Source organism: Triticum dicoccoides, chromosome 4B (genome assembly GCF_002162155.2).
Source record: "Triticum dicoccoides isolate Atlit2015 ecotype Zavitan chromosome 4B, WEW_v2.0, whole genome shotgun sequence".
In the NCBI taxonomy this organism is placed as follows: Eukaryota; Viridiplantae; Streptophyta; class Magnoliopsida; order Poales; family Poaceae; genus Triticum; species Triticum dicoccoides.
Genome location: NC_041387.1, coordinates 65,288,222 through 65,310,537, shown reverse-complemented (window position 1 = coordinate 65,310,537; position 22,316 = coordinate 65,288,222). Strand labels below are relative to the sequence as shown.

At 47.1% G+C, this 22,316-nt stretch overlaps 1 protein-coding gene across 1 annotated transcript; it reads right to left on the bottom strand.

Moving 5' to 3' along the window:
* Positions 1–10,001: 10,001 nt before the first annotated feature.
* LOC119295037 (dihydrolipoyllysine-residue succinyltransferase component of 2-oxoglutarate dehydrogenase complex 1, mitochondrial-like) lies at positions 10,002–15,276 on the bottom strand. Its single transcript, XM_037573363.1, has 13 exons — positions 15,133–15,276; positions 12,983–13,043; positions 12,869–12,896; positions 12,633–12,700; positions 12,471–12,545; positions 12,346–12,401; positions 12,192–12,236; positions 11,825–12,076; positions 11,647–11,741; positions 11,096–11,186; positions 10,905–11,015; positions 10,604–10,798; positions 10,002–10,511 (listed from the first exon to the last, which is right to left on the bottom strand). The coding sequence occupies exons 1-13, from the start codon at positions 15,178–15,180 to the stop codon at positions 10,320–10,322; spliced, it is 1,317 nt and encodes a 438-aa protein (XP_037429260.1). The 5' UTR covers positions 15,181–15,276; the 3' UTR covers positions 10,002–10,319.
* Positions 15,277–22,316: the final 7,040 nt, after the last annotated feature.

The window sequence follows — 22,316 nt, the reverse complement described above, 5'->3', positions numbered from 1 at the left end:
GAAGGGGGAAGCTGCATTGGGAAGGAGGTCGGAGTTCCGAGCAGCGAGATGCCTCCGCCGCCCAACCGCTGCCCGCGCGACCAGAAGGGCGACCAACACCTGCAGCGCCACCCACCGGTGAGATCGACGCCGCCAGCCATGTCCAGGGCCGCCGCCCTAGCGCCCAAGGCTCCCTGCAGCAAGGCAGGGCAGCAGAGCCTCGCCACCACCTTCACTGGAGGCCGCGCGGCGATCGGCGGCGTCCTCAGGTGGCGGTGGGGAGGGAGGGAGAGGAGGAGCGGGGGCCTCGGGCGCTAGGGTTTATCGCCCCCGAGTCGCCCGCTCGAGGCGACACGAGGGTCGGGGGGAAGTGAAGTCGTGCTGTGGGTGATGACTGCTTGTGTGATCATGCACAATATGATTCATAGTAGATGAGTGCCCGGAACGTATCTACGATCAAGGGTTTCAGTTTTAGGGTGAGAATGTTGTGCCTGAGCATGGAGGAGCGGCAACGTTTGAACAGTTCATTCATTTTCATCATGACATGTGTGATTGGGAAACTCACATGCAATTTGTCGTGGTTTTGTCACGGCAGATGTCCTTAGTGTGAGGACTTAGTCGCGAGGCCAACGCATCTATGTGATAGCTTGAGAGGGGTTGAGCGGAATCGAGAGACGCAACACAAGACAGGGATTTAGACAGCTTCGGGCCCCGGGAAACATCATCCGGTAAAAACCCTACATGCTGTTTGAGGCTAGGTCTCATTATCATCACGAGGGAGTCGCCGTAAACCGGCTCTCCTCTTTGTGTCTAGCCCTAGAGATTATTGATTGTTGTCTGTCCCTCTTTGGGGAGCCCTGCCCCTCCTTATATATGTTGAAGGGGCGAGTTACATGTGGAGTCCTATTAGGATTAGGACTAGTCTATCTCTAATACAAACCGGATACAAGTCCTGGTCTTAACTCTTTGTAAGGTAAATATTCCTTTCCTCTTAAACCGGCCCACCATAATATGAACTGGCCTTCATGAACCGCCAGACGGGCCACCGGGTCTTGTCGCTCCTCTGGCCCGCCTGCCGGATTACCAATGAACTGTAAACCGTCTGGTCTGTGCAGGTCACCGGTGAATCGCCAAGTCCGGCCGGCTTATCCTTCCGTCCGGTTTACGCCGCGGGGCATATCCCCGACATTAGCCCCCAAGTTTAGCTTGGATTTATCCATGGTAAACTTATGCTGCAAAAATAAACACAAGAACAAATTTGACAGGTTGTGCTCTGGATTAAGAATTCTTGTAAACCGGCACCTGATCGTCCTTAAGTCCTTGTCATTTCCTCCTTCTAAAAAATCCGGGTTAATAACCAGCTTCATACTTAAATTGCTGATGTTGGTTTCTTATAGAAAAAATATTGTGAAGAATAATCCACTTGAGTCGGCTTCCAAAGCACCAGTTTAAGAGATATTGGTCTTTGAAATACTCATGTGATATTCAACCGGTTTGAAGATGTAAAAACTTGCCGGTTTAACATTACCAAAATGGCCGGGTTATAAAACTGATGATTCCGGATTATGACCGTTTATAGACGCCGGGTTATGATTGTTGATGATGCCGGGTTGCAACCACAGGGTCGTAATGATTAATTGGTGACACCGGGTCAATCTGGTTTGCTCAAAACTGAGAATTTGAAAATATTTCTCCTTATATGCATATTACCTGTAGCCCCCAAGTCTTGAGCAGAACAAAGTGATGGTTTAAGACTTGCTTCAATATGAATACTGCCTCGGATGAAGAAATCCCTGTTGTTCATCCCAGTCACGAATAAAAACTGAACACTCCATATTATGTGGCCCCCAAGTGTCGGGTTGTCATGCTTGCAGCAACCTGGGACTTGTAATTGCCTGATGCTCAAAAAACTTCAACCAGTGTAGCCCCCAAGGGCCGGGTCATTATGCAATAATGAGCAAGGACTTTTGAAAATATGATCATGTAGAATGTAACAGCAACGTGTAACCCTCAAGGGCCGGCTCAATAAGATAATTATTGAGCTGGGACTTTATATATACTTCAATGAAAATAACATCTTATAATGTAGCTTCCATCGTAGGGTTTGAACCCACGTCCACAAGGTTAAGAGCTTTGTATTTTACCAACCGAGCAATGAACCCTTTAATATAATGGATTAAGTCTTGTATACCTTCAATGTTTGACAGGAGCAATTGGTAGCCCCCAAGGGCCGGCTCATTATGATATGATGAGTCGGGTCTTCAATAAAATGAGCAAAAAATGACTTTGCATTAGCCCCTAAGTGTCATGGTGCATGCTTGCAGCGACATGAGACTTGCATATAACCTCAATTTGAATAATGTAGCCCCCAAGTGCCGGGTCGTAAGCCTGCAGCGACTCGGGACTATTCCTTCAATTGTAGAATAAACCATATCCTTTGATAAAATAATATCCAGTGCGCTAAAACGACTTTGAAAACCTCAATAATATCGGTTATTAATAAAAATCCAGCCATGTTGGCTATTCAAGATAATATAATCCGGTATGAAAACCATATTCATTCAATATCATAATGAAAATTCAGCCAAGTTCGGCTATTTGAATAATATAACCCAATGATTTATAAGCGCATGATTCCAATGTCACAATCCAAATATATACTGGTGACTTATATTCAAAAGCCAGGCCGGTTTAATAAACGCCAACGATTTATAATCATGCTTTATTCAACCTGTTTCTGCATACAACAAGTTTAAAGTGTCCTGGCGGTTTATCGCCGGACGGGTCATAATGCCCAACAATAACCTGGGTTTATAACCAAGGCTGCACTTAAGAATAATCAAATATGAAATATATCATACCTGTGATATTGAATCACATTGCTGGTTTTACCAACTTTTTGTAGTAAGAGTGATAACCCCAAACTTGAGTAATGATAACTCCTTTCATACTATGCCGGTTGATGATAAACCGTACCGGGTTGTGATAAACACCGGTTTAACCATATATAATACTGGCGACTCATAGTCAAACCAGACCGGGCTGATAGTCTCCGGATTATGACTTGATCCTGTATTGACAACTTGTAATTGAAAGTCAAGCCGGGTTAATGAACGCCGGTTTACTCCATAATAGGATGATAATAGAAAATCAAACCGGGCAGATGGCCGCCGGATTAGGACTTGACCGTGTTCCGTCAATTTGCAATTGATAGTTGAACCGGATTAAAACGTTGTCGGTTTAAAAAACGCAACAAAAATCAAATAACAGTTATGAAAAAAAATATGGAAGCAAAGGCAATGATAAAAACCGTTTGCAAAAATATGCTATACTGAGCTGATCAGATGGTATTACCATGGTCGGACAGGACCAAGCCCCCAATAGGAGTGACAATGATTCAAGTCAGCCAGGCCCCCAAATGATTCGTGGCATATATGCCAGATCAAGAGGCGTGGCAATGGTTCGGGTTCGACCAAGCCCCCAAGTGATTTTGTGTCCTTAGGCCGACCAAGAGGCATGACTGGTTCAGACTTGACCATGTCCCCAAGTGATCTGGTGGCTGTCGCCTATCAAAAGGTGTCGCGTTGGTTCGGACACAACCAAGGCCCCCAGTGATGTATAAAAAGCAAATGTCAAGGGGTAAACCGGAGTCCGTTTTAAAAACAGAGCCACTCCATGTAACCACGCATGATAAGAAAGACAGAGACCCCGCTTTATGAAGCAGAAGCCCCCATGTGATCAATAATATGTTAGGCCAATAAGGCAGGATACCCATGTTTGAACCGCGCATCATGGCAGCAGGTCCTCTTCGGTAATATTTAACTTTTTTGCAAGAGATAAATTCTTCTTGAACCGGAATTTTGAACCGGATATTTGTGGGAGAACAAATTTTCCTTAAACCGGATTGCAAACCGGAATCTTCATTTTCAGCCGGAAATTTTCTGATGGCCTTTCAACTCGAACTTGCGAGAAGTTAATTCCATTTTGAACCGGACATTTTCAAACCAGATTTGAGAGCTTCAGAGCTTTGTGGGAGAACAGATTTCCCTTGAACCGGATTGTAAACCGGATATTTGAGAGCTTTAGTGAGACTGACTTCCCTTGAACCGGATTTTAAACCGGAATCCTTTCTGATGACCCGGAACTTCTTCATTGAGCCGGGATTTTGTAACTGTCATATACTTTCTAAGCCGGAAATTTTCTGACGGCCTTCAAATAACAGTAGCCTCCGGGACCGGGTTTTCTTTCCCTCCATCGTCCTGGGGTTCTTAAATTTGCTGAAACTGGCAAGATTTGCTGAGTCATGTCATCGTAGCCCCCGAGTCTCAAGGTGACTCGAGGAGTTGGCTTGAAACTCTCCATATTTGACCGTGATATAAACCGGCATAACTTGTATATCATTGGTGTTGATAGCATGATGTGAATCCACAGAAGGTTGAGGTGACTGCGGTGGGTTATAAATGATCCCGTATGAGCCGTGTCAGCAACTCGGCCAATGGTTCCTTCCAACTGGCTCTTTGAAGTTTAACCAAACTATAGTGGCGGTGACTTGTGTGCCCCTCCATTGAGCCATCCAATGCAGACGACGGTTGATGATAATTCGCCTCCAATTTATTGAAAAGAACCGGGCTACCAAAGTTGTGACTTGCTCATACTCAATAAACAGCTCATGCAGACAGGTGCTGCCCGGTATGTTGATGTAGACCAAGCCGCGAGAGACGGACGGAAAATACGACCGCAGCATCAGAGGCGGCACAGACAAATGAGTCGGCTGCGGCGTTGTAAACCGGTTCGGACGGGCGAGTCAAACGCAGGCACGGTCCCGGCAAGCTGATGTAAACCGGGCTGTAAGGGCGGCGTCTTGTACGCGTCCATTCACCGCGTAATGTGGCACGGACGAACATCGGGCAGGACGTTGCCAGCGCGTGCTTCATACCCATGGTATAAACCACGTCTATAATGAATAATTGTCCTGCATACAATATTGCAGACCAAGGCAAAGATAAACTGCTCTTTGACAAAAATAATATGTACTAATAAAATATATTCTAGATGGACATCACCTGATGCGCCGGGCCGAAAATAATCCACCATGAAATTGATGATCGCTAGGTGAAGTTGAAGTCGCTCACGGGTGAACCGGCCGCGGCGTGGTAAACCGGTGCATATGGGTGAGTCGGCTGTGACGTTTGTAAGCTGGCGCGGATACGTGAATCGGCCGCGAGGGCGGACGAGTAATTCGTCCGTGGCGTTGTAAGGCGGTGCTTACGGGCGAGTCAGCTGGCGCATTTGATGTAAACTGGACCGCGACACGTGTGCCTGTGAAGCCATGCAGCACCGCCGAACATGCATCCGTGGTATAGCACCGCCCCTTTTTTCTTTTAATAGTGGTTCTGCATAAAAAAAATATTACACGCCAGAGTAATTTGTTCCCAGGCGAATTACTACATGCTGATGAAATAGATAGAGTAAATAACACCTGATGTCTCCACGTGACCTTCTCCTCCTTTGTCCCGTTTTTTTTCTTTGTCTTCATGTGATGAAGAAAACAGCAGCTGCCTTTGATCTCCTCGTAGAGAGATATCCAAGTTTACCTCACCTCAGCCCCAGATTAGACCGGCTAATTAGGCAGCTATCCAATTTGATTTTGTCTTGCTGAACTTGCACCAGTACTAAGTAGAATTCGGATATGATAGCTGATCTGAACGTAAAGTACTATTTCTTTTTTGTCTTGTCGTACTGATATACTTATTTAATATTCCTTCTGATCCACGCACACGCACAGCCCTAGGGCGCTCCACAAGTCCCTATTTTTTTAATCTGGTCTTCGGGTCTTCGAAGAATATGGCCGGCTTTGATTTTCTTTTGCTTGATCCCTTTGAACATCCTCTCAATCGATGCAGCAGCCGTGCACGCACACGATCCATCGGTGGCCGTCGTATTTTTTTCTTTCACTGCAACAGCAGTGTCTCAGATTGGCAACTTGTGGCGGTCCACGAAAACGATCTGACTGGCGGATCACCACGGCGCTTCCGGCGACCGTACGCAGCCCTTAGCTCTTGTCTTGATCCTGTAGAATTAATCACAACTTCTGATTATAAACAATGAACACGTCAGCTCTGCTAAAAAGCTGTCCCATGCCGAGTCATCTTGCGCGATTCTTCCGCATCGGTTCTTCTTCATCCGGCTAATCGCAAACTTCTCGAAACCTTAGGGAGATCCCTTCAAGAACTCAACACCACCGTGCGCAGGCCCCACGGTGGGCGCCAACTGTCGTGGTTTTGTCACGGCAGATGTCCTTAGTGTAAGGACTTAGTCGCGAGGCCAACGCATCTATGTGATAGCTTGAGAGGGGTTGAGCGGAATCGAGAGACGCAACACAAGACAGGGATTTAGACAGCTTCGGGCCCCGGGAAACATCATCCGGTAAAAACCCTACATGCTGTTTGAGGCTAGGTCTCATTATCATCACGAGGGAGTCGCCGTAAACCGGCTCTCCTCTTTGTGTCTAGCCCTAGAGATTATTGATTGTTGTCTGTCCCTCTTTGGGGAGCCCTGCCCCTCCTTATATATGTTGAAGGGGTGAGTTACATGTGGAGTCCTATTAGGATTAGGACTAGTCTATCTCTAATACAAACCGGATACAAGTCCTGGTCTTAACTCTTTGTAAGGTAAATATTCCTTTCCTCTTAAACCGGCTCACCATAATATGAACCGGCCTTCATGAACCGCCAGACGGGCCACCGGGTCTTGTCGCTCCTCTGGCCCGCCTGCCGGATTACCAATGAACTGTAAACCGTCTGGTCTGTGCAGGTCACCGGTGAATCGCCAAGTCCGGCCGGCTTATCCTTCCATCCGGTTTACGCCGCAGGGTATATCCCCGACACAATTGCAAAATGATTGCAACCAATAGATGTATTTTTTTATTCGGCTTGCAAAACTATGTGACACTATTTTTTTTTGTTCGGCTTGTAAACTATGCTATTTATTTGGTCTGAAACTATATGTTTGCTTGTGAAAATTTGTACATATTTGTTGAGAAAGGGTGGCCAGCCGTACACGCCGGCAAATATGGGTTGGCGCGTTGGGTGTACTGTCGATCCAAATCTCAACCCTAGCGGACGCCGAGCGGGCGGCCGACTCAAATGGACAAAAACGCTGTTCGTTTGGTTCGACGCGTTGGAGTTGCTCTAAGAAACTTGAGAACAAAATCCCAAACAGTCAATTATACCAGGCTAGAAATTTCAAAACTTTAAAGGTGGTATAAATAATCTGAAGATTGTCGAGATCGAGCACTAGATAACAATAAGATGACCCGTGAATTAATTATCATGTACTAGAAATGACGCGACAAAGTCGGGAGGGTGGCCACTTGCCATTGTAAAGCAAGAATATGCTGACGGACTTGCGCTAAAAGTTAAAACAAAATGAGCTTCACTGAGCTCTGTTCAGAACCCCGCAATTCTGATTTTTTCAGAGAAGCGGAAAAATCAACCACAAACGGTTGTAGGCCGGAGAAAGTAATGCATGGTCAGGAAGGAACATCCGTGGATCTTAGACATGTCCTTGATGCGGCGCAGAAATAGAAATATTTTTTTTTCTCGAATACACACAAATGTGCGTATCATATACATATTAAAGAAGGGGTAAAGAGCCCCTTCACAGTACATATCAGATTTACGAGTGCTAGCCAAGCACTCCACACCCTCCCAGAAAGCCTCCTAGCTCCAACTACGAGCTTCTCCCTCGATGGCACTGAGGGCATCTCCAGCCGCGCCCCTAGGAAGGCCTTCCCAGGCGTTTTTTTCGAGCCGGCGCTGAAAAAACGGCCCAGTCGCGCCCCCAGGAGCCCGATTTTCGCCGGCTTGGGCCGAAAACAGCGTCGGCGGACCCAGCCCGAACCCGGCGCGCTGGGGGCGCCCGGGGGCGCCGGGCGAACTGTTTTAGCGCGAAAAAGCCGCGGGCCCGCCGCGTCAGCGACATGGCTCTCTTCTCGGCCCTTCGTCGTCCTCATCGCCTCGTTTTCCGTGACGAATCAATGCCAAAGCTGCCGCGCTGCCGCACCGGTCAGCCTGCACCATTGATGCCTCACGGGCGGCGCAGTGAAGACCGGACGACGCGCGTCCCTCGCCCTCCCTCGCCCGCCACGCGTACACACGGTGACACGCGCGCCTTGGCCTATATATGAAGCGCCCTGGCGCACTCGGCGACTCACACTCTCCCGCCGCCGTCGTTTCCTCCCTCTCCTCTCCTCTCTTTCGCCGTCCCCAGTTCACACCCATGGCCGAGCGCTTCCCAGGCGACGGCGCGGCGGCGAACGGCTTCGGCCGCCGCCATCTTCACGAAGACGAGGCTCGCCTCCTTTACGAGGCCGAGTACCCGGTCCCGCCAGACATGCGGGTGCCCGGGACGTGGAGGATCAGCGCGGGCGGCGTGACGGTGCCCCCGGTACCGACCGGCGCGGCGCGGCGTGCGGAGATCGCACGCATCCGCTCGAACCTGTCGCGTGCGGCGAGGGAGGCGCCACGGTACGCCCCCGACAGCCCGCTCTGGGAACCTTACTTCCGCCGCCGTCAGGCCGAGCAGCTCGAGGCCACCAACGGCGTCGTGCCCTCCGGCAGGCTCAACGCCGCCGGCCGGCGTCTGTGGTGGGGCGTGCCCGGGCGCACGTTGGAGGCCGTCCTCGAGTACATCGAGGGCGGCAACACGCCGCGCCTGGAGTACCCCGATCCCCCTTCCTTCTCACGCCGCCGGGGAAGCTCCTGGACCCCGAGGCGCATGGAGACCGGGGGTCCTCTTCCTCGTCCGACGGCTCGCCCTGCCTCCGCCCTGTCAAGCCGGAGCCCCAGGACATGCCGGTCAGCGCGCGCACCCGCAGCTCCGGCGGCGCCAACGCCTCTCCACCAACCGGCCGCTTCGTCCTCGCCGAGCCCAAGCCGGAGCCCGTCCTTCCCGCAGAGTACGAGGAGATAGCCCGGCGCGGCTTCTCCGACGAGGACGCCATGTGGTGGGCGCGGGACGACTACCTCCGCGACGAGATGGTCCGGCAGCGCCGGGCCCTGGAGGAGATCGCCGCCCGCAAGCGTGGGCGCGAGGACGAGCACGGCGTCGTGGTCCTCGACAGCGACGACGACGACGACGCCCTCGGTCCGTCCAACCCGCCGCGCCAACCGAGGGAGGGATGCAGCAGGGACGGCGGAGGCGGCGACGACGACGACGATGACGACGACAACTACACGCGGTTCTACCGCCTCCTCGGCATGTAGAACCGCGTGGGCGGGCGGCGAGGGAGACGGCGGGCGGCGAGGGAGACGGAGGGGGTAGCCCGCGGTAGTTTTTTTTTTCTTTTTTGTAAAATATGTTCAAGTTTGAATGAACTCGCCGATGTTTGCATTAAATTTGAGCCGTTTTTGCGCCGTATTTGACTTTTTTGACTAACCGTGGGCGCCGCGACTGGGGGGCATCACGTCCCCAGTGCGCGGTTTAGCGCCGGTGCGCCCCAAGGGGGCGTTTTTTTGCCCCTCCTGGGGGGCCAACGGCTGGAGATGCCCTGAGCACCGCTATCTTGGATGGCACCACTCCGTCCAACACTATTGCATTGCGGTGCTTCCACAGTGACCACATGGTGAGGATCAGTACCGCTCTCGCGTTCTTTCCTTTTCGCACACAACTCATTCAGCCGCACACCACAAGTGAAACGGTTGTAGGTACATCAAAGAATCTTGCAAGAATGTTGCCATCCACAACCACAGGGTGTTGGACGTTGGAACACATTTCAAGAATCACTGACTGAATTATGCACAGATTTCATTTCACTTGCAGACGACTCATCCGCTTGCAGAGACCTAGAGTGTTTGTCGTGCAGAATCACGGGAAAACTTCACTGGGAACCTTGTGTCACTAGAACTAGAATGCGAAAAGGATGACCTGAGAAACTTAAAAAGCTCAAATAATTTGCTGAATTCTACTGCATATTTAGACACGGCAATTCAAAATTGCAAAGGTGGGAAATACACTGGAACTGTCAAGATCGAGCACCTGCCTGATACCAACCAGGCGTCACATGTCATAATTATTATCACGTTAAATGGCACAACAAAGTTGAGGAGGGTGTCCATATGCTATTGTAAATCATGATATGTTTAGGGAACCAGTACGTCCCAACAAGTATCACCTCAGAAAAGGGAAACAAATTCGTTGATGTTTCTCCTACAATTCAGAGGCCAGCAACCGAATTCTCAATTGTTGGAGAAGCGACTACGGCATGAGTCAAAATTTTGTGTACAATTATTCCGAAATCGATGAGAAGCAATCTTTTACCCCAGAAGAAACAAATGGAACTATATGTCAAGGAGCAACCTCCGTGGATCTTCAACCACGTCCTTGATGCGGCGCAGAAACAGGACAGCTTCTCTGCCATCTATCAGCCTATGGTCATATGTCAGTGCAAGGTACATCATTGGCCTCGCAAGGATGGAGCCATCCACAACCACAGGGCGTTGGACAATAGAATGCATTCCAAGAATTGCTGACTGCATTAGACACGGGAATTAAGGGTTGAGTTAGGAGGTGAATTGTAGGATTTTAACAAAGAGACAAAGAAGGCAGCAAACAAAATGAGAACCTGTGGAGGGTTGATGATAGGTGTGCTGATAAGACTTCCATAGACACCGCCGTTTGAGATTGTGAAGGTTCCCCCTGCCATCTCATCAATTGATAATGCCCCCTCAGTTGCCTTCTTTGCAAGGCTGTTTATCCCCTTCTCAATGTCAGCAAAGTTCATTCCTTCCGTATCACGGATAACTGGCACCACAAGACCCTAAAGCAAAATGACATTCATATCACATTATGACAGCAGGATGCATGGTAAAAACAACGCTGGTCAATCGGTAATTCAACCTAGAGAAGGAAAAAGGTGTCAGTACCTTGGAAGTGCCAACAGCAACACTAACATCAATGTAGTCTCTGTAGATGATGTCATCACCATCAATAACAGCATTAACAATTGGCTGATTTTGAAGCGCAGAAACAGCAGCCTTCAAAAAACAAGTGCATTTAGGACGACCCAGGAAATTACCGAAACAATTGTTTAAGCTGCTCATCAGATTGCTACTACCTTAACAAAGCAGGACATCAGACCCAATTTGACACCATGCTTCTTAACAAACTCATCTTTGTAGTCAGTCCGCAGCTTCATCAAATTGGTCCTAATGCAATGAAGAAACAGTTGTAATAAAAATGAAACAACTTATTCAGGGACGTATCAGCAGCATATAGTAAAATAAAGACATACCAAGAAAGCATTAGAAGATAAGCACAAAGATGTAAACTCAATAGGACAACTATTATGGAACATAAATACTTTTTTCGTACTCTTCCGACTAATTATTTTGGAGCATAACATGTTTGAAGCATACTTACACATTATTTATACTTGATACAGTTTAATGGTGCTTCATTTACACTTTACAGACTCATCATGTCAACCCAAGGACATAATGGAGAGGGACATTGTTTTTGGAATAATGTTAGTGGAGAAATTTGGGCAAGTTTGGTGTAACTTAGGCTCACACAGGTGCCAAAGCCTGTGATGCATTCATGGGTACACCAACCACACTGACACTACAAAGGTACAGATATTAGAAAACAAACGACTGATGAACTTACATGTCAACTTCGTTGAATGTAGTCAGTAGTGCAAAAGTGTTCTGAGAATCCTTCAAACGATTTGCTATACGCTTCCTGAGCCTTGGCATTGACACCTGCACTTATCACAATCTAAAAATGATGTCTCCATAGCATGTCTGATCAACCATATATAACCAAATGACATGAATGGCCTTACCCGTCTCTCTCTTTCCTTTGGAGGGAGCTGAGGTTCTGAGGGGGAGGCTAGTTTTGACGCCTGTGGTTTGACAGATTCTACTTTTGGTGATTTTGCCTCGACCTTAGGTTTTTCTGGAGGAGGTGGTGGAGGGGTCTCCTTCTGGGAGGTCTCTTCAGATGGTGCAACATGGGCCTCACTTGGAGCAGCAGACTTAGATATCACGGCAACTTTGGTACCTGGAGTAACAGTGTCACCTTCACTGGCAATGAACTGCAAAGCACTGATGTGATCAGGAGAGTAACCATACTGCTAAATACACAATTGAGGTAGATTGTGGGATGTGCAAAGTAAATTTGAAATCACAAAATGCTTGGATGGCAGTCACCTTTTCAATTACCCCAGCTTCTGGACTGGAAACATCTATTGTAACCTGAAAATAGAATGGAGCACTTCAATTTTAAGGATCGTTCGATCACCAAGAACAGCAGAACAAACTAAAAACAGGTATTAAAATGGGAATGAATGAGCCAAAGCATCACCTTGTCAGTTTCAATCTGAGCTATCGCCTCATCAGCTTCAACTCTATCACCAGGTTCTGCAGCAAATAACATGTCAGGAGCATAAACATTGACGACTTGAATCACAGAGACAGACAGGTGCATACTCTTTAAGAAATTGGCAAGGGTTCCATCAGTGACAGATTCACCCATGAAGGGCACAACAGCTTCAACCAAGTCACCTTAAGACAAAGACAAGAGATGATAAAGAATTTGTCAGGCAACAATTCACTATTATTAATATCCTCTACAGGGCTGATATACCTTACCATTCTCTGAAGCAAATGATCTACTCCAAATTTGATAAGGAGAAGCATTTCGAAGGAAATAGCGTTCACTACAACAAATCATTAGAGGTCATACTTTATTCAATGACAACAGTGGGTTTTATAACAGTGTATAAGTGATAACAACCATCAACTAGACACAATAAAGTTTTATCAGTAAATAACTTATACAGTACAATCACAAAATGATAAAATGAAGCACAAAGGTTGCTCCCTACCATGTTGGCTTTGGAAGTCTCGGAACACCTGCGATGAAGATTGCAGAAAAGCATTAGTTGCTAAGGAAACTAACAGTAACCAACTTCGAAAGTAACATCTGTAGAGCTACTAACCTTCAAGTAACTGAGTGCTGAAATGTCTAGCATGTCTAGAACTCTGGAGCAAACTTAATACCTACAAGCGCACTAGAACCATTAGAACAACCTACCAAATTTAAGCATACAAAAGTAAATGAACAAAGGGTAACTATATAACTCTGTAGAAACAAATTAATGCGAAAGAAATTAGTTTTTGGCACTAAGCAGTGCCATTTACTCATTTTTCTACCGGCTGTGCCACAGACAATGTGGTCTGGTCGTGCATGTCAGCAACAGAACCAAGTGGCAAAAACAAAATTTCCCAATAGAAAAGAAAAACAGAGGTTGTGTGATGTACTATTATGTTATCGCTCGTATGTGAAGAACTCAATCATCTAAAAATTAGTGTAACCAACAAACAAAATACAGAAACATGACAGTGTGGCACGGTTGGACTACCCTAGTGACCCACTTAACGTGTTTAAGGGGACTACACGTGCATTTTCAAATTAAATGCATGTAGATGGACCCATTGCAAGTTCAAGGAACATAAGTCCACTTCACTCTTACTGCATCTTACAGTTGATCCAACCATCAACTGATGGCAAAATCCAACTAAAATAGTTAACAGATCAACGAACATGCGTACAACAGGACACATCTGCATTTATGCACTCAGCTTACGTGCGAAACTCTGTCTGCTTAACAAGGTCATAGAATTCCCAGACTACAAGATTAAGTTTCAGATATGATGAATTGGCTCATCTAGTTGAGCCATAGCATGCAAGCTCTTGTACACACATCCCCATAGTTCCCCAAATGTGTAAATCATATCAACAACTCGCATTCACTTTGCAGCATCCAGGTTTCGTTCGATATCTAGAAATTATTATAGCCTGAACTCTGCTAAATAAGGCCAAAATCAATTATGGAAGCAAGCAATAATTTGGCATGTATTCCGATCGTCACAGGTTATTCCTTCAATGTGGCTTAATAATTCTCTACAGATCGAATCAAGATTATCTTTGTCCAAAAAAAATCAAGATTATCTGACGCAAAAAGGACAAAATCTCTACAACCCATATGACGTCAAAATCCACCACACCTACCACCCGTAAAACGATCTAAAACGATCTGACAGAAAGAAGGGCTTTGAATTATTAATAAATTCTGCACAGACGACGTAGAAGAGACAGCAAATCTCCTCCACGGCAACCAAATCCTAGTGGTTCAACCATCAAACGATGTCAAAATCAAACTTAACTAGTTGACAGATCACTGAACATTCATATAAAAAAAGCATCTGCATTTGGGTACTGAGCTTACATGTGAAACTCTGAGCTCTAGTCTGCTCAATCAGGTCAAAATATCTTGCAAGCTCTCCTAGACACATCCTCCACAACCAGTTTAGCTGACCTACTTAACGTTTTTTAAGGGACCTAAGCATGCATTCTAAAAGTAAATGGATAGATGGACGACCTGATGCAAGTTCAAGGATGATAAGTAAACCACCAAACAATTGCAAAATCAAAATAAACCGGTTAACAGATCACAGAAATGGGTACAAATCTACATTGGAGAAGTTAGTATGCGCGTGAAAAATTGAGCGCTAGTCTACTCAAACAGGTCAATGAACTCCAAGGCTACATACATTACTAAGTTTCAGACATGACAAATTCCGAATTTCTTAACCATATCAACAACAAGCATTCACTTTTGCAGCATACACGTTTTGGTGGACATCTAGAGATCGTCAACCTGAACTCTGCCCAGTAAGGCAGAAACGAAGCGTGAGAAGAAGCAAAAATCTGGTATGATCTCCGATCGTCTCAGGGGTATTCCTTCATCACGGTTCAACGATCCTCTACGGATCAAATCAAGACTATCTGACGCGAAAAAAAAGGGGTAAAATCTCTACGCCCCAACACGACGCCAAAATCAGACGTGCCACACTCGCCGTAAAACGATCCGAAGAAAATCAATTCTGCGCAGGCGACGCAGAAGATTACAGAAATCCTTTTCGCACAGAAAATACGAGGAAAGCGACGGTAAATCGCCCCCGTGGCAACCAAGCCCGTCCGCGGAAACCGCCCGGCAGATGATCCCCAATCCGGCCGAATCACCGCACCAGATCACCCGGGACATGGATACAAGTATGAGAGGAAAAGGAGGGAGGGAGGGGTTACGGCGGCGGGGCGGCGGAGGAGGAGGCGGGACGCGAGACGGGACGCCATTCGCCGGGGGGTGGGGGATCTGCGAGGGCGACGAGGTGGAGGGGAAGGGAAGGGAATGCGGGCTCTCCTAGGATGGAGAGGATGGGATTCTATTCTATTCTATTCTGTTTCGCCCCTTCGCTTTTGTAAATTGTCTTGGTACGGGAAGCAAAAAGATATTGTTGTTAACCTAAAACTAACTCGGTGCAATTTGTCGCCGCGTCCAGCCTCTGCCTAACCCCTTCTTCCTCGAGAAAACAGATTTGGCCCTCTTTTTTTTTCTTTTGTTTTACATGAGAATGAGATTTGGCCCTTTCACTTAAGGTGGATTCGGTGGAATGCTCCAAGGGGCCAAACAATGTGTGGACCGCAATAGCCAACGAATGTTAACGGGAGGCATTGACACTTGCGGACGTTTTTATGAAAATTTACATTTGTAAGATAAAAGGATGGTAATTTCTTCAGAAACACATGGCAGCTCCTGGTGAAATAAGGATTCACTCCAAAAATATATGATGGGTTCGATTGAAGAAATTGCGAGGTTCTGCACATGAAAAAATGTTTGTATTGCCGTCCTCTTCCAGCGAACGTTCACTGAATAATATTACCCGTATATTTTGCAGGATAAATTTCAGATGTATTCATCATCTATCACAGCAAAAATTACATCCACGTCCGTGGACCACCTAACGGCAACTAAAAGCATTGGGGCAAGCCAAAGGCACGCCGCAATCATCGCGCCCTTCCTCACCGGTGCCGAACAAAACTTGTTGTAGTATACAGTCAGGAAGTAATCATGTTGATGCCTCACTTGGTCGTCGCACCAGAACAGAACTGCTGAAGGATCCAAACTATATACTAGGTCCATAGAGATCCATCGAAAACCAACGCCGAACAAATCAACACGAGATCCACCAGAGGCACACCTTCACATGCCCTCCGACGACGTTAGGCGCACCACCGGGACGGGTCTAGGTGGGGAAGAACTTATTCCATCTTCAGAGAACCGCCGTCGCCTCACCTTCTTGAGGATGACACAAACCCTAATCGACGTAAAAAAACACCTAGAAAATAGAGCATTAACTCCCCTGCGAGTAAAGACCGAGATCCACCGTGTCTCCATGGCCCTAGAAAGACAGGCCAACGGCAACGTCAATGGGAGGCAGAGAAACTCTAATCACCTGGACAGTCCCGATAGGAGCAGGGACAAGACCTTCCATCTTGACACTGTACTCATGCGCAAAGTTGATACTGTATTTATGCACAGTGCTTTCATCTTGACTGCTTGATTTGTAAGACCTGAACCTTGATACTGCTAGACCCTGGTTTCTTTTATATGAATCGGAGAGGGTAATGCCTCTCTTTTGCTCCAAAAAAAAAAATCTTGACCGCGCTTGCTTTTGATCGGACGCCTCACCAAGACCAAGTCAGGCGCTGTAGCCGTGACTTGGCTTGGTGAAGTACCCAGGGTGCGTCATTTAATTTCCCCAAATCCAAGAAGTATACTCTTTTTTAATGAAATAATGCCCAGCATAGCACAACGCATGTCAGTTGGTAATGTTCCGGCAGCAGGAACTTGTTGCGGGTGGACGACTTCCGAAAACTGTTCAACGTCTGGCGGCTGCTAATCTAGGCGGGCCAACAAGAAACAATTCATCCACTGCAACTCCTTTTTCCTCTCCCCTTGCACGACGGCTCTGCCACGAGAAGCGTGCACCGCAAGAGTACGACCATGACCTCATGAGTTTAACCAACACGTATTTTCCCCTAAAAAAAATCAACACGTATTTCCACTCGCAAAACAACACCAACACATATTTCATTCCTTTTATGGGATTTCAAAACAAAAATCATTCCTTAAAGGGGTTTCAGGTCATCTAATAATCATTTTGTACTCCTAAGTTTCATGTTTGTGACATATGACCTCATAGCATCTCTAGCAGACCCACTATTCTGCGAAACTGTAAACGCAGCTTACAGTTCGCGCGGGGCGTCCATAGAGGCTCAAAATCGTCGTGGCAGATCAGAAACTGTATCCAAAACTGTAAAATTTAGAAAGCACGTTTTCACGCGAGAAATTTATGCAAAAACTCGCCGGAGCATAGATCATTCGTCTTCTTCACATAGGGGCAGGTCGTTCGTTCGTACACAGCATAGATATATTACATAAAAGCTCGCCGGACCTACGCTACCGTAGCACTACACAAAATGGAGCTCACCGAGCTCGTGCGGTAGCTGACCAGCGGCGGCGCTCAATCGGAGTCGGAGGAGTCGAGGTCGATGAAGAACTTCGCCTGTTCCGCCTTCATGAAGCGCAGGTGCGCCTCCTTGGACGCGTGCACCTGCCACGTTGCGACGCCCGTCTGGAGGAACATGTGCTCGTACTCGAGCTCGCCGGCGCTCTTCGGCCTCCTCCTGCTCCCTCGCCGACTGCTCCAGGACGAGACGCTCAAGGTGCTCCTCCTACCCCGAGGGGAGGTAGTCCTCGGGGCCAATCACGCCTCGACGCGGCGGTTCGTCGCCCTCAAGCTTGACGGCGCGCGGCCTGAGCTCCTCCGGCTCTCTCTTCATCGGAGTGAGCCGCGAGCTCGAGGCGCTCGCGGACGAGCTCCCCGCGGCAGAGGAGCCGGAGGAGGCATGGCGGCGGCGGGCGAGCTCGCGCTCGAACGCCGCCGGCGGCCGGCTATCGCGGTTGGGCCACCTCCGCGCGCCCCGCTTGCGGCGGCGTCAGATCTGGCGTGGCGGCGGTGCTCCGCCTCATCCCCGGAGCTACCATACCCATCCATGGCTTTTTCAGGCTCGCCGGCGGCGAGAAATCGGGCGGAGGCGGAGGGGAATCGCGGCGGAGGCAGATAGGGTTTGACCCTATCCGAGCAATGAAACCGGCTGGTTCCTATTCGGCGCCCTCAGCGCCGGATACAATGTTAATCGTACAGGGCGCATACCCCCTTGCGACCCGCGCCATAGCAGTTCAGCGGCCACGTGATAACCACCCTGCCACTCAGCATTTTGTGATCAAGTACATTTTCTTACGTCTTTTGTTCCTTCTTTTCTTTTTCTTTCTTATTTTCTTTTTCTTTTTCTTTTTTTCCTTTTTCTAATTCGTAATGTTCATCGGATTTCATGAACTTTTTTTAAACTTTGATGAACTTTTTCTAAAATTTGATGAACTATTTTTCAAGTTTGATGAACTTTTTTCAAATGTAGTAAACTTTTCTTCAAATTGGATGAACATTTTTCTATTTTTGTGAACTTTTTTGCAAACGCGATGAACTTTTTTCAAATTCGATGAACTCATTTTTAAGTCAATGAACTTTTTTCAAATTTGATGTTTTTTTCTGAATTCGATGAACTTTTTTCAAATTTGATGAACTTTTTAAAAAAATCGATGAACTATTTTCTAGATTTGGTGAACTTTTTCGAATTATGATGAACTTTTCTCAAATTCGGTGAACTTTTATTATATTTTGATGAACTTTTTTCAATTATGATGAACTTTGCTAAAATTCGATGAACTTTTTTTCAGATTGGATGGACTTTCTTCAATTTTGATGAACTTAATAAACCAATGAACTTTTTTTAAAATTTGAAAAAAGTTCATTTCTTTTTAAAAAATGTTTTCCTTTGATTTTTTTAGAAAAGTTCACGTATTTAGGAAAAAGGGAAAGGAAAAAAAGCAAATAAAACCGTTACAAAAAAAGAGAAAAAAAAGGGGGAAAACAATGGTTTGGGACGCTTCCCCACACCAGGGGCTTTGCGAGCTGGAGAAAGGATAAAAGAAAGGAAACGAAGTCTATGAAGACAAGTCATTTGATGGTGTAGCAGTTCATGCACTGATATTTGAAGGGTGAGGTGCTGAGTTGTTCGCTGAGAGGCGCCTGCGCCGGCCCAGTAGACATCTCCTTCAGGCGTCAGGGAGCTGTTCGGGCGCATAAGGCGCCGAACAGGAGCTCTCATGAAACCGCATATATACCGGTGCGGTGAGAGTTTTTGCGGGCCGCGGTAAAATATTTACGGTCCGGGCCGCGGATGCGGTTTCTTCTCTGGCCAGAAAAACGGGCCGAACCCGTATACTTGCCGGAATTATACGGGTTCGGCCCTTTTATGGGGTCTGGTAGAGATGCTCTCATTAGTAGATTTTGGACCCTGATAAGTGTTGAACGTCGGGTGTGAGCACATGGCAACTTCAAACGTTTTTAATGCAAGTTTAGTGTAGTTGTCAAGCATGGTAACTTCGTGCTTCAGTTTATTCTTACAGAAATTTCTCGTGTGTCAATAGAATTTGTCATCCTTACGTGACTGGAATTGACATCGAAAAACGTTAGGACCAGAGTGCCACATGAGACCTAGGGCGGCATTAGACAATGACCGGAGAAGGAGCCGAGATGGGATCAAAAGCGAAGATGGAGAGGAACAACAAGAAGAGCAACACCATCGTCGGCACCGACGGAGACAAATCTTGGCACGAGGGTTGTTTCTGTTTGTTTCATGAGAAGTTTTTTTTCCTATTTTATATTTATTCCTCGATTCTTTGTACTTAATTTATATTCTTTATTTTTATGCATTCCTTTTATTATTTTTTCCTTTCCTCTTTCCTATATTTGTATATTTATTTACTTTTTCCTTTTGATTGGGGTTTCAGTTTTTTCCATCTTTATTTTTCAGGGTAAAATAAAATACATAATTTTTTCTAGAGCTACGTGAACAATTTTTTTAGACATGTGAACATTTTTTAATAAAAATACAGGGGCATCTTTACAAAAGTGCATGAATATATTTCTAACAGAATGAATATTTTCTAAAAAAAGTATAGTGACATTTTTTAATAGTGTGAACATTTTATTCAACACAGATATTTTTCTTAAAGTATACTACGTGCTGGCTGGTAGATCGACAAATGTGCTTATCAGTTATCAGGCTGGCCCAACATGTGTCCGGCGCACCCTTTGATTTAAGGCAGAAACCCTAATTATTATCTGGTACATGTACGGGCGACAGATGCTCATGATATGATATGGTAGTACATGTACAGGCCGAACCCTAATAATCATATCAAGCTGCGTAATGACGGCGTCGACGAAACGTCCACCCCAGCGCGCATGGCCGGGCCTAGCGCCAGACGTCCTGCGCGACATCCGCTCCCGGCTCCCGTCCCTCGCCGACCGCGTCCGCCTCCGCGCCATCTGCCGCCCATGGCGCACGGGCGTCAAGCTCCAGCCGTGCCGGGCCCCTCCGCATCTCCCCTGGCTCGCCCTCCCGGACGGCACCGCCTTGGACTTCGCCCACAACAGCGCGCACCGTCTGCGTATCCCAAACGACGACGACGGCCCCTGCTACAGCGCCGGCGAGAGCATGTTCTTCCACCACGGCAACGACGGGCGGTGCTCCGTGGTCAACGGGTTCTCCGGCGCCGCGACGCCTCTCCCCGAGCTGGCCGATCTCCTGCGGTCTCACATGGTAAATCCCTGCGACGAGAAGAAGATCGAGTCCAAGCGGTCTGAGAATATGAGGATCAGGAAGGTGGCGATGTCGTCCATGGCGTCCTCGCCGAACCATCATCGCCTGCTGGCCGTTGTAGCCAGCAACTGCTCCAAATCCAGAGTCTTTATCTCCACGTGCCGACCGGCCGGCGAGATCAACTCGTGCGTTGTGACGCAGGAGACATCCACCATCCTCGACATCGCCTTCTTCCAAGGGAAGATGTACGCGCAGGTCCAGATATTCCAGGAGCTCCTCGCCGTCGATCTCACCGATGGCTGGCTCGACAAGCCGACACCGCCGGGCGTCCGACCCCAAGTGAAAGCGTTCACATCGTGGATATGGCCCCCTGACCTCCAACCGGAGATGTATCTGAAACAATTCTCCCACGACAATAACCCACAGGAGCAAGTACAGCAATATCTAGTGGAGTCCAACGGCAAGCTGCTGCTGGTGAAGAGATATTTCCGGGCCCCGCCCCCGCGAATTGACCGCAAACAACATTTAACTTGTCGGTTCGAGGTGCTCGAGGCGGACCTCGGGGACGGTCCCGGTCTTGGCCTGTGGAAGACGGCCCGCAGCCTCGATGGCTGGGCGCTCTTTGTGGGCGCGGCGTGCTCCAAGTCTTTTCGTGCTAGCGACGTTGATGGAGCTCGAGGAGATTGTGTCTACTTCCTGCTCGACCATGGCAATCCCCTTGGCCACGCTGGTGTGTACAGTGTGGTGCACAGGACGATTGTGCCGTTCATGCGAGCTTCGCGGAGGGTAAGGCCAAGGAGATGGTCATGGGATAGCCTGCGGTTTCCGGCATGGTTTTTCCCGGTTGAAGTCTAATTCTACTCCGTATTTTTTAGCAGTAAGAAGAGTAACTAGCCACACAAGCTGGTAATTGGTTCTCAGAAAATATGTAAAGAGTACTAGCATGTGGTTCAGGCCGGCGTAAGCCCGCCGTTGACTCGTAAAAAAAAAGAGTACTAGCATTGAACTTTTATTTACATGTGGAAATCTGTTAGGGGTAAACCTTGAAAAGATCTGTATCGAAAAAATTCCTTCGTTCCACAGTATTAATTTTGCTGCATTACAATTCAGTTTGTTCGTTTATTTACGTATAACTATTCGAATTGCTATAGCTTCATTGGATAATCTTAAGGGACGTGGATTTTTAGAACATCTACACCCGGGCCCTGCTATCCTGGCTGTCTAATATTGCTTTAAGATTTGCGCAACACAACTAACTTTCTATATAAAACTTTTTTTTTGTTTCTCTCACATAGAACATGTCTTGAACTTCAAACCTTTGCAGCGTGGCAAAGCTTTCTATCTAGAATCTAAGATAAATCTTTCAGAATTTTTTGTCGAACATAAATATACAAAATATGATTTTTTATTCTAGAAAATCATAATTTGTATATTTATATTTGATAAAAAAATCTGAAAGATTTATCCTAGATTCTAGATAGAAAACTTTGCCACGCTGCAAAGGTTTGAACTTGAAAGCATGTTTTATGTGAGAGAAACAAAAAAGAGAAATGTGTTTGCACGAATCGCGATGTGCAGAATGGATGGCTAGATAGGGAGGGCCTGGGTGCAGGTGTTCTATTATATGTTTTCGTAATCTTAAGTGTGGTCGATGACTGTATTCTTAGAAAAAGAGTGGTTGATGACTTCATTGGACATGT